This window comes from Camarhynchus parvulus, chromosome 3, assembly GCF_901933205.1.
Source record: "Camarhynchus parvulus chromosome 3, STF_HiC, whole genome shotgun sequence".
Lineage (NCBI taxonomy): Eukaryota > Metazoa > Chordata > Aves > Passeriformes > Thraupidae > Camarhynchus > Camarhynchus parvulus.
In genome coordinates, this window is record NC_044573.1 from 47,731,211 (window position 1) to 47,743,779 (window position 12,569).

A 12,569-nucleotide genomic window follows, 5' to 3' on the forward strand; every position below is an offset into this window, starting at 1 on the left:
TACTTAACCTGCCCTTCCTCAAGGCTGATCATTGTTAACTTTGTGTAAGATGTATGAGAGACCTAATATAACATCATTTAATAAAGCAATGAATGTGGAAGGAGTTTTTTACTATCCTACTTTACTAATGTGCTTCTTTGGCTTTTCAAAGGGAAGTCACTCCACCAAAGTGGAAGCTGTGGTCCGAACACTGAAGAAAATTCAATTTAAAGATCCAGGGGCTAAGTCCTTAGTTTTCTCAACGGTATTAATCACCATTTTCTGTCTTGTCTTTGCATGTGTCTTTTGAGTTAAAAGCATTCATAATCTTTTCTGGAGCTAGTTTAGCTACCAAAATGTTGAATCACTCTGTACAACCACTTGATTGTTTTGAGGATTTGTAGGGCAAGTCTTGTAACTGGAACAAGAATAATGATCATAGTCAGCAGATGTGAAAGCTTGTTTCTTTAAAGGGCAAACACTTAGATTTGTATGGAAGCAGTAGAAATTCTAGATAATTTTAAATATGATGTGCTGATGTTTTTTGATACATTGTAAAACTGTTTTTTCAATGGCTACCAATTTCTTTTATTCAAGTTATCTTTCTAATTACCCGTCTTACTTAGTTTTATGAAAGATTTGGTTTCTAGCACACAATTTTTTTAAAAGAATTACAAATCCTTTTAAAGGATCCTTTTAAAGCAGTTTGAAAAGTTTTAAAATCTACTCTTTGTTAGAGAAGCTAATTATTATTTTTTAGTTGTCATTGCTGTTTGTAATGTTGAGTTACTTTTATTGTGTTGCGTGGTTTTGTTTTGTTTTTTTTTACAGTGGCAAGATGTGTTGGATATAATTTCAAAAGCTTTGTATGACAACAACATGGTTTTTTCTCAGATCAATGGAATTAGTAAATTTCAGGTACATAAAGGATATTTTTCTTAAATTATTTTCAGTGGGGAAATCATAGTTCACAGAAGTTAATCTGATACTTTTTACTTTGTTGCTTCATTTCAGAAACTAAAAAAGCAGCAAATTTGTATGGCAGAAGTTTTGATCTCCAACTTATTAATTCTAAAATTTATAATCTCAAAAAGTCCTACTTTAAAGCATTTGGAGATAAACAGTACATTCACTTTTGAGAAAGATGCATTGGCATGAAAGTTAAGTATGTGACACACTGATCAGTGTTGCAAGAAGTTCATGCCTTCCTGAGACTGTCATTATCTGTTCTGGGATGACAGACCTGCAAAGATTGTCGATCTGGAGCCTGCATTAGCTGCCATAGTTTGTTGAAAATATAGTCTTGTCCCCCACACACTGCATTGAGGAGCTTTTGTCACACTGCTGTGATGTTTGCCTTTTAGGAAAACCTGTCTGCATTTAAATATGATCCCAACATCAATATTTTGCTGCTGCCTCTTCACACTGGTTCCAATGGACTGAACATCATCGAAGCAACTCATGTTCTGCTTGTGGAGCCCATTCTGAATCCAGCACATGAGCTGCAGGCTATTGGCAGAGTACATCGTATTGGCCAAACAAAGTAAGGTTTACAGTTGTGTTCAAGGGTTTAGATATGGTCCAGAATAGATCTGAAAAAACCTTGTTCAGCTGCTGCCCTATTTTATGTGTGCCATTGATGCCTTAGTTTTTAACTTTGGACTACTGCTTGCAAAAATGTCCAGAAATGTCTTAGCTTTGCAAGTCTGAGCAACTCATCGTTTATGTCATATATGGCTACATTCAGGCATGGCCTTTCTGGGTTTCCTTGAGAGGCTCTTTCTGACTGGTCATTCCTAGCTCCAGATTAGGGGCTGCATAAATTGTTGGGGCTTTTTTGTTTCCTTGTTTTGGGGCTTTTTTAGTTGTTTTTTTTTCCAAAAAGAAAGTTATAGCACATTCTCGTTAGAACTGATAAGTTTATAAATCACAGTTCTGCCCTCACCCCTGTCTTTTTGAAGAAATTAATGAGTTTGTATGTCTCTTGTTTGTTTCAGTGTTGTTGCTCGGACATAGGTAGTGCTGAACATTTGAAAAGGGTTTTAGAAAGTTTGTCCTCAACTATGAGATGTGTGTGTTTTTTCTAAGGTCTCGTGACTTTATAAAAAAAAATTTAAAGCCCAGTACATGGAGAAGAAAAATAACTGCAGTCAATTCTGGAATAACAATACTGTAGAATAATAATGGGGGTTGTGTTCTGGAAATGAAAGCAAAGAGAGAGGTGGACATGAAGGAGCATGTATGTGAAAGAATGTTTATGAACAGGTGGATATTTTTGTGTTGGTAAAGATTTTTAGTTAAGTGTGAGGGCTTAGAATTATAACTGTGAGGGAAAGATTGATTGCAGCAGCCCACACTGCAATTCTACATGATGCTGGCACGAAAGGTGCAACAAAAACCTTGCAATAAAACCCCCAAGAATACATTGTACTTTTTAAGAATTAAGATTTCAGCTAGGCTTATTTTTAAAAAGGGCTGTGTTCCAAGTGCACTGAGCATTAGGGAATACTCTTGTTTAGTGTCACTGGTGCAACTATTGCCAGTTCAGTTCTTAGTTACTTCTCTTTTTTGGGGGGAGACCTTTGCCTGTGAATCCAAAAGCATTCTTCCTTCATTCTTCTGTGAAATGTTGCCTGCCAAAGTTTCAACCTAAGACCTGAAAATCATCTAAGCATTTTCAAGGGTTCTTACCTTGAAAAATGTTTATACCGGGGAGCATAGGGTGCTTTTTCATTTTTATCTTTGGATCTGACTGTTTTCCATTTCACTTTATGGTCACTTTTCTAAATTACTTCTTTCTTTTTTGAAATTTTATTTCATAAAAGGAATGAAAATTTATTTCATAAATGGAATTTTCATTTTGTGGTGTGTTTATTGACATTTTGGGTTTTATATTTTACCAGTGTTGACTACAGTTACTGACTTCTTTAAAAAAAAATTGTTATATTTTGCTGTCTTCAAAAATAATATTATTAAAACTCTGGGTATTAGGTTTAATTTTCCATGACATTGAGCTCTTGTCTCTTGGAATAATTTGTGACAATGAAGTATGAACATTGTATATAACCAGTGGGCAAAACTCTTTTTTTTCTTTGGGCTCTGGAGGAATGTTTCTAGTAAGGACACAGAGAGCAGAACTTTGCCCTGTATCTACATTAGGATTTTAGCTAATACAGCTTATATTCATTTAGTGTGTGATCAGTAAAGTGAAGTGAAAGTGTGTTTACAGGGAAGCACTAAGCACTCTGAAATGTCAATGGAAGTTGCTAATCACTTCTAACATTTATTTCTTAAAAACCAGAGGCATATTTTCAACACTTTTAATAGAATTAGTATGAGACAAAATATAGTTCTAAACTTTGGCTGTAACAGTAAAACTTCTGCTCACTTATGGTGGCATTTTCTTTTTTTTAAACACATTTAGATCTACGATTGTTCATAGGTTCCTGATAAAAGCAACAATAGAAGAGAGAATGCAGACTATGCTGAAAACTGTAGATAGAAGGTATGTGTTGAATTTTTTTTAAATGTCATTATGGCACTGAAAATGAAAAAGTGGTTCTCCACCATACTTTTATTATGGTTAGGAATGTACATCTTACATGTAAATTTTAGCTGTCCTTCAAACTGTTTTGATTGGCAAGACAGTTTTAAGACTTCAAAAGTTTTAACCTGGCTCCAGCAACTTGCAGCTTAAGGTATTTTAACTCTCTGAGAAATATGTTGGCTATGTTTTGTGTATTTTATTTCATAAAAGATCAAGTAATAAATTATGTATTATGGTATGATTTATCTTTTCAATCTACCTATGTTCATTGGTATAAAAACATTGCAATTGATGGAGTAGCACTAAGCCTGCCACTAGAGCAACAATATGTTATAAACTCTAACACAGGACATGGGTTCTTTCTTTTGTTATTTTATTTTTTTAATCCTACAAACTTCATCTAATGGTGCTGTGTCACACTTCTTGGTTTTACAGTCCATACAAGCATTGCCCAGATGCTAAGTCATACATGAGGCTGGGCTGCAGACACAGAAAGCAGTTTTCACTGTGGTTTATCTTTCCAAAATCTATAAGCAGTGATGGATTGGAGTGGGACCAAAAATGCTATTTACATTCCTTATGCAGACAGTGTAAGAGGCTTGTACCTTTTAACCAGATGGTATACACATGACAAATCTAGGAGGAGGCCTTAGTTTATGGAAAATTTCCCTGTTACAAATCATGAAACTAAAAATTACATGCACATCTTTGGCTGCAGTTATGGAAGATTTCAGTTTCAGCTCTTCAAGAATGATTTATTCTCCTTATCTGTGAAGTAGCACTACTTTTGCACATACAATTTGGATAAATGTACAGTGGTTGAATGATCCCATGAGGGCTAATATTTTCAAAGGAATATTAAACCTCATGCTTGGAAGCTCAAGCAAATCCCTTAAATGTTAGGAGGTCAAGGTGGATTATCCCATGTTCTGCTGCCTTTGCAGTGTTTGGTGTTGACCACATTTGGGGACAGTAGATGGACTTTTTACCTTACTTAGAATGTGCAGGAGCCGTAGCTGATGAGTGTATATGTTTCCTGGACAGAAGGTGTGCTTTCCTGCTGAGCTTCAAAGCTGAGCAGGTATTGACTCTGAACTGTGTGCTCTGTCTTCAGTGCACACAGCTCATTTCTTACACTGATTCTTTCTCTGATGCCCACATGCAATTTTTTCCCACAGCCACACGAGCTCTTCCATGAAACAGTCAGAAGCCTCAGTGTTGACAGTGGCAGATTTGGCTGACCTTTTTACAGAGGAAACTGAAGAACTTGAATAAAAACATTGGTTTGACCTAATGAAATTGGAAAGTACCTGACCCAGTAAGCACCAGGATAAAATCCACTTGATCTGTCATTCCTGTAGACATCATCTAACATTTGTCCATAAGAGTGCAATCGGAAATTAAGAAGTCTTAATTTTTACTGATTTCTTCTTTGCTGATGTTCATAGCAGCACATACTTCTGATGGCACTGGATAAAAGTTGCACTTTGCACATTATACAAATATGGATTTTTTTTTTTCCCAAAGAGAATTTGAGCTGGATGCTGAAACCAAGATCTTGGACCCTTGGTTTGAGAGGATTTTTACCATCAGGCTTGATTGGCTATTAGCTCAGCCTGAGAACAAAACTATGTGGGTGGTTGGGTGGGAAAGGGAAGCAAAATACAAATCTAATTTTTTTAATTGTACAAAGAGTTGTTAGAAAGAATGACTGTAAATTAATATTCTTCTAGAAAAGGCTTGTTAGATTTAATGCAGAGCTATTAAATGTCTTATTGTTAACACTTCAAATTACAAATGTTTACTAATAGTTTGGATATTTGTATTAGGCCTTTAGATATTCATAAAGACTTTTGACAGTTAAATATTTCATTGTTAATGCTTACTCACAGCAAAAAGATGATAATTAAATTATGCTTTTTGTATGCGTGTTGATCTGGTGATCAGTTAAAGACTTGCACTTGCTGTATATTTTTCACTTGAAGCTGCGACTGAGTGCTCTGTTTGAAAAAAAAAGAAAAGCATTTGCTACAGAATTTTCAAAACTTAATTGGTTACACTGCTGATCACTTCGTAATTATTTGGTGTCTCTGTGGATTGTCTCATCCTGATCTTTTTTCCAGTTCTTCCCCTTAAAGCTGCAGCAATTTAAATATACAAAATACATGAAATTATGGTAGGCAGGCTAGTTATTAGGTACCTGGTCTCAGTTAGAAAAAGTGTGGAGAGAAATGGAACTTTTGTGAAGCTTTATCTTTAGATATGCAAGAACACTCTACCCCATCTTTGTTGACAGTAGAAAAGAAATCTAGGCTAATTTTCAGACTGCTGAAGGTAGGCACGATAAATTTTAAGCCTTTTGGTATTGGCTATGGGTGTGCATTTATATAACATTAATTTCTGAAGGTACTACAAAAGGAAGCTCAGTTGTGCAGTTGGTGTTAAACACAATTTTGTGTTTAGCAAGTGGGCAAATGTGTATGCATAAGCAACTTCCCTCAGTTTGCAGCAAGAGAAATGGAATAGATGGTGGGGTCTTCTTTAGATAAGCTTGATCAAGCAGTTTACACAGCAACTGTGACATCTCCATCCTTGAACATACTGGGAACTCAAATAACCCTAAGCAACCTGATCCGCCTTCAAAGCTGGTCCTGCTATCTGTGGTGTGTTGGACCAGATGACCTCCATGGATCCCTTCCAACCTAAATTATTTTACAGTGTACTGGAGATCATGTTGTACAGACACTCCAGGAACTCTGAGGACAGCAACATTCCAATTTCCTCATCAGCTTCAGATAATTTTGATATTATATGATACAATGTGACTGCACAAGAAGCTGCTATTCACTCTGAGAAATGATGTATCTGTGCTACAAACTGTGGAAGCACATAGTGTTTACATTCATAGCTCCCATTTTAATTAACTAGACGTGTGAAGAATAGTTGTCAATGAATGTGGAGACAGAAAGGCAAACTGAAAAATGTCAGTTATGAGAGGTTTCCCAGCCTCTTCCTGTTTTTGGCTTGATGCCTTTTTTGGGCTTACCTAGAAAAAAGAGGCCAGACAAAGTTAAAAGGACAAAAGTGGATATATTTAATGAAGGGCCTTCAGGTATATTAAGGGCAGACGAAGCCTCCCCAAGGCTGGGGGTGATGGTCACGAGTTTTCCAGATAGATACAAGTTTGGTCTACTTGCAAATCAGGGGGTTAATGCTCCAGTTACAGCTTCAGGTAATGAAGTCATATTCCCCCAGGCCACACACCCCCAATTCACTTTTCTTTATGCTTTTTGGGGCCTGAGGCTGTAGGGTGTCCTTGAGTTTTAGGCCTAGAGGAACTGCTTTGTCTGACCAAAATGTGAAGACAGTAGTTAACACTTTATATGGAGTTTAGAGCTATGCACTAATGCAGTACAAGATTTGAAAACCAGAAAGGCTAAACAGAAAGGCTAAAATCTTAAGGCATCAGGCTTGTTTGTATAAATATGATGGTTTCATTGTTTATTTATAAATATGTGGCTTTTGAATTCCTAACCAAAAGCTTAGCTTCTTACCAAGCACTGCATGAGTCTTTAGTCTTGGTTTACCTTGTTTTATACTCATATAACAGCATAGGATGCCAGAAAATCAGATTCTAGGTGCTCTCCTGACTGCCCTGGAGCAACAGCACCTAGAGCTCTGGATATATTACATTAAAATCTGGCATGAGTCATGGTAAAGGACCTCTTGAAATTGGAGGGTTGTCAGTAGTAAAATGAACTCTTCAAGTTTTACATAATATCAAGCACAGAGATCAAAATGTAATGCTTTTTTCCTTTTTTGCAATATTTAGTATCTTTGACAAAGGTTTTTCTTTCAGACATCTTAAGAGATCTTCTCATGAAATGAATTTTTTTTGCTTTTTTTTTCTTGCTAAGGGTGTAGCTTGTACATCTGCAGTGCTTTTCTCTTATCAAAGCACAGTAAGCTTGTTTTCATGGTACTGTCATGGTTTTGCCTTCTATCAAAACACTTTTGAAAGACAGTATCTTAGCTGAGAACAAAGTCTGCCCTATCCTAGGACTTCCAGTAGACTCATAGAAATGGGATTTCCCACAGAAGACAGAAACCTTTAAATACTGACTGCAGTGTTTGCATAACATTTGTGCGGACCTACCAGAGGCATGTACCAGATTCTCATGTGTTCTCCTGCTAAAACATATAAATATGATCCAGGTTAACAGTATTACTTACCTGGTGAAGTCAGTCCCTTGAAAAATGAGGCTTCACCTGTTTCCAAATACCTCAGTGCTGACTTTTAATCTCTTTCATTTCCATAACAAAGAATGTTAAGAGTTTTTTTAATTGTAGTTGGTGAGGATTTTGGGACAGGTTTTCTCACTGTATATAAAGTTCAGTGCCTTGTAGAACAGAGCTGTCATTTTGGTATCTGTAAAAGCTCGATGCAAATAGTGAACTTCCTTGAACCACACAATATGATCATCTTGGAAACTGAGGTGTTAAACTTGTGTTGTTAAATTGAGCTCTGTGAATGTCACTGTGGATCTTTAAGAGAATTTGTAAGTTAAGATTCCCCCTTGCTCTCTAAATCAGCCTGTGCCAGGAATAGGTTTGCATCTTAACCTGTTAAGTAACTTTTGAACATACTAATGAAAGTCCAGGATATATGACAATTTCCATTGTAGTGTATTTCAGGTCAGGTACCACAGAAGAATATTTACCTCAGTCTTCTCTTGCATATTCAAGTTTCATATTTAGAACTGGACAGAGTTGATGATGCTTTTTGTGAGACAGGCCGTCCAAACCGCACGTCTGCCAGTGTGTGCAGATGTGTTAGAGTTATCTGTGAGTGGGATCCCACAGAGATAAAAAATAATTGTGTCTGGTTAAACCCATAATTAGACATAAATCCTCTTGTAAAATTCTGTCTGGACTATAGCTGGGGATCAGCTAACATCTCCTTACCATTGTCTCTTCTGACACAAACAGTGCTGTCCTCTTTCCATCCATTTTTACAGTCCTTTTGACTACATTACCTCTTTCAGGAGTCACAGGTTTATTTGTTCAGTTGAAACTGTGCTTCGGTTCATTTGGAGGGAAAAAGGTTTGTATTGGTCAATCTTGCATTGACTGGTATAAGAAAAAATTAACCTTGAAATTTATTGCTCTCCCAAGGTAAGCAATCAGATGAGTTTCTAAGGAAAACGTAGAAATCTAGGGCTTTGTCTAGCTGTAAATAAAGCCTGTTTCTGAAGTGTAATCTAGAGACTTAATGCTTAAAATCTTTATGCTATGCTTTTCTCTAGACTGAAAGGCGAGCTACAAAGCCGCTGTGCCTGTGCTTTTTTTCTTCCTTTTTTGGTTGCCTGAAACAAGTGAGATCTTTACAAGATTATATGCTATAAATGTAGATTAAATGGATTTCATAATGGAGAAAAAAATAAGGTGCAAGACATCTGTCTCTCCCTCTGCCTGTGTTTTTCTCTTTTACTGTGTTGGTCATCTCATCCCAGCCTCCACCCACCCCCAGCTTGCTCAGTTTGTTACAAAGAATGTTTGTGTTTGGTCAGTGGAAGTAGAGTAAAAGAGTTATAATCCATAAAATAGCTACAGTAAAACTAGCTTACTGTATCACAGGAAAAGTATCTGAGGTAAAGAGAATTGTAGCCTGTAGGCGCACAGTTTCTGGTGATTGGGAGTGGGGCTGTGGCTGAGCCTCATCCCCAATGGGGCCCAGCTGTGAGAAGCAGGTGAGCAGCATTGAAGGCAATGAGACCTGGGGTGCCCAGGTGCACTGACCAATCACCAAAGCGAGCAGAGGGCACACAGGTGCAGTGCATCAACATGAAGGGTATAAAAGGTTGTGCTAAAGAACAAGAAAAATTGGTACTTGCAGCCTTCTTAAGTGATGTGGTGTCACTCTGTATGAGCAGATGCTTGAAGCCTTCTGATGTGGTAAGGTGTTACTCTGTATGGGTTGAAGCTTTCTGAAATTGTATGATGATGCTCTGTGTATTGCGGCCATCTCAGCTGCAGTATATGCTGTGGTATATGCTGCAATAGTGGCCTGGTATAAATTCTTTTTTGTACTGATAATATTTTTGTTTACCCATATTCTTCACCACTGTAGAATCAGATACTGAATTTCAGTCTGTTAACTTTTGTATATCTGGTTTTATATTGTACAACTGACACACAAAAAGGACCCCAGTAATCTACTTACTGAGTAAGAAACAACACAAGTTTTTACTTGCCAAGTCTAAAGTTTTGGAATTCATAAAGTGCACCTGAGCTACTGTCACAAATCACAGTGTATCCACTGATTTCTCTCCTTTAGAGAAGGAGGAAGGAATAGATAACTACTGATTCACTGTAGTATTGGATTCAAGCCCCAAGTAGGCACTCTGTATTCTACAGTCATACACAGTGTAAAGGGGACAGGTAGTTGAAATTGTAGCTTTCAAATGTTGGTAAGGAACTAAGTCACCTAGTGTAGATGACATAGGGTTTCTAAGTACTAGAATAATTCTTAGACAATTGGATTGTGAGATACCTGTAAACCTCTGCTTTGGCTCTTTTCTGTGTACAAGATATCAGCCTTCCAGGGCTCCCTTCCAAGTTCCTTTGTTTTGTGTATTTATAGAGCTTACACAAGCAAGTGCCCAGCCCCATTCATTGAACTGGATGCCAACCAAATTTTATCAGTTGAGGAACAGGTGTCATTGTTTCCATGATATAACATTTCTTGGTTTGATAGTTTCTACCCGATGTGAAGGTTGCTATCTTTCTAAATTTTACCAAGTGTAAGGTCTGACTGCTTGTAGGGTGTCTCAAAATGTAGATTGTTGGTGTAGGCTGGCTTAGATAGTTGTGGGGAGTTTAATGCTGCTTTTCCTTCTATCCTGTGGGAGCAAGTGAGCTAATGGGACTCATATTATGTTGCTATGGCTTGTCACTTCTTTATGCTAACAGATGATCTTCATTTGTCAGACTTTCTCTTGACTATGTCATTTGTTTAAGGAAGAAAATCTAGACTGCCTTTCTTGTTACCTTGATGGAATTTTGGCTTGTCACTCTTGGAGTCTCCTGAGATGGAGGCTCACAAGTGTGAGAACAGTGACTTTCCATTTGTGAATGCTGAAATTGTAAGGGACTACCTGTACTGGCTGAGTGTTCACAAGTCCATGGAGCCTGATGGGATTTATCCCAGCATTCTGAAGAAGCTGGTGTATGATGTGGAAGAACCCCTCTTGATCATCTACCAAAGGTCTGGGAAGGTCCCTGCTGACTGGAAGCTAGCTAATGTTCTTCCAGCTTACAAAAAGGACATGAGGGAAGATCCAGGAAAATACAGACTTCTAGTCTAACCTCAATTATATTTATTATACCTAGTATTATTGAAATGTGTTGTTTCTCTTCTAGCCTTCTACAAAATCTTAATGCAGTAATGTAGGAGTTGTGGACATGATTATACCAGGTAACTGGTAACTGCTGCCCCATTGTTAGATCTTGTAAGCAGATCTAACAGACCTAACAGGTTAAAAGACATGCTATCCTACAATTCCTGTCCCAGAGGTAGAAAGCCCACAGCACTTCACCACCAGCCAGAAAAGAGATGGAGGGGATATCTCTGAGACCAGGTGATGCATTCGTATCTGCTGCTGTTGCACGTGCTGCAGGGGAGGTGGAATCTGTACTAGATGGAGTTGGAGGAGGTTGAGGGGGACAAATGAGGAATAGTTGTAAAATGTTCCTCTGAGTGCCCTTCTGCTGATTTTTCTGTGGGAGGAATGAGTCACTGATACGAGCAATGAATAAACAAAGGGTGAAAGATTGCAAGTATAGCCTATTCATTGGCGCTAAATGTTCATCTAAATGCAATGGCACATTTTTGTGTTCCAGATTTGAGATATTAGTCACTTTCTTACTGAAAGTTCTTGGGCTCTGAACACACAGGGCTTTGCAGTGCTTGAACAAATGTTAATATTGAAAAGTTTTAGCCCCTGGGATACATGTTTTAATGTGCACCTAAGTCATAAGATTCCCCAGTCAAAAGTTTGCTGTGGATTTGTGTAGGATAGTGGTTCAAACTCGTAATATATACTTTTATAGATTAGCCTCCCTGAACCAAACAGGCAAGTTTTGTTTCATAGAGGCAAGGTCATTAATCACTTCTACTGTAAATTAACAAGTGTCTCTGAAGGGGCAAGACAGTGAACTTCGTAATTGCCACTTGGGAAATTCTGCACCTTGAGAATGTTTGCAGTGGGGATGAAAGGCAGTAAGCCCAGCCCAGTCCTCTTGTGCAGGGAAACAAGTGCTGAGAAATCTTGCCAAAGGTTTGAGCCAGCTGTGTCAAATGAGGGACATGCCATGGATATTTCTGGGGAATCTCTCCTTTTGTGTAGTGTAATCTTCAAACATCTTGTAAGCATAGATTTCCTCTGAAGTTTCTAGAATTCCTTACATATGCCTTGTTCATCAACAAGCTACCGCTGTTCAGTAGGGCTTTTCTTTTTTCCCTGTGGAGCATGTATTTCTTTTCTGTTACTTGTTCTTAACAAAGGTGAGTGACCCTGAATTATTTACAGCTCTTATTAAAAGCCTCTAGAATAGAATTTAGAGGACATGAAACACCAAAGTGAATGAGGAGAGGGAGGTTGTACCTCTGCTTACTTAGAGCTGCTGCTGCTGTAACACAGAGAACAAATGTGAGGGGAATGGTAGAGAGTGGTGTCCAGCCCTGTCCTGGGGGATTTGATTCTAAAATAGAGAGGAAAGGTTTTCTGAGTAGTATTTACCTTTCCACTCACTCCACACTTCAGGAAACCTGTTGTTGGGCACAGGACACCTTTTGGCCATTTCTTGGGCCCTTGATTCTATGGAGAGGTTTTAACATCCAAAGCCACAACCCTGGACTTAAATCTATAATTACATACCTTTTGATAGAAAATGTTTTCTTTCATATAGCTGCATCTTAACAGATATTTTGTCAGGAATTTGCAAGCAATTTCGTGTCCTGCAATTTAATTATTCAAATAAT

General features: G+C 37.8%; 1 protein-coding gene across 2 annotated transcripts in view; it reads left to right on the forward strand.

The window, feature by feature from the left end:
* SHPRH (SNF2 histone linker PHD RING helicase) overlaps positions 1-5,352 on the forward strand; it is a 48,009-nt gene extending 42,657 nt beyond the window's left edge. For both annotated transcript variants that reach the window (XM_030945285.1, XM_030945286.1), the window contains exons 26-30: positions 152-244; positions 811-897; positions 1,344-1,522; positions 3,404-3,484; positions 4,705-5,352. In XM_030945285.1, coding sequence (XP_030801145.1) covers positions 152-244; positions 811-897; positions 1,344-1,522; positions 3,404-3,484; positions 4,705-4,801 — 537 coding nt within the window. In that variant the 3' untranslated portion in view covers positions 4,802-5,352. The remainder of the gene's footprint in view (positions 1-151; positions 245-810; positions 898-1,343; positions 1,523-3,403; positions 3,485-4,704) is intronic.
* Positions 5,353-12,569: the final 7,217 nt, after the last annotated feature.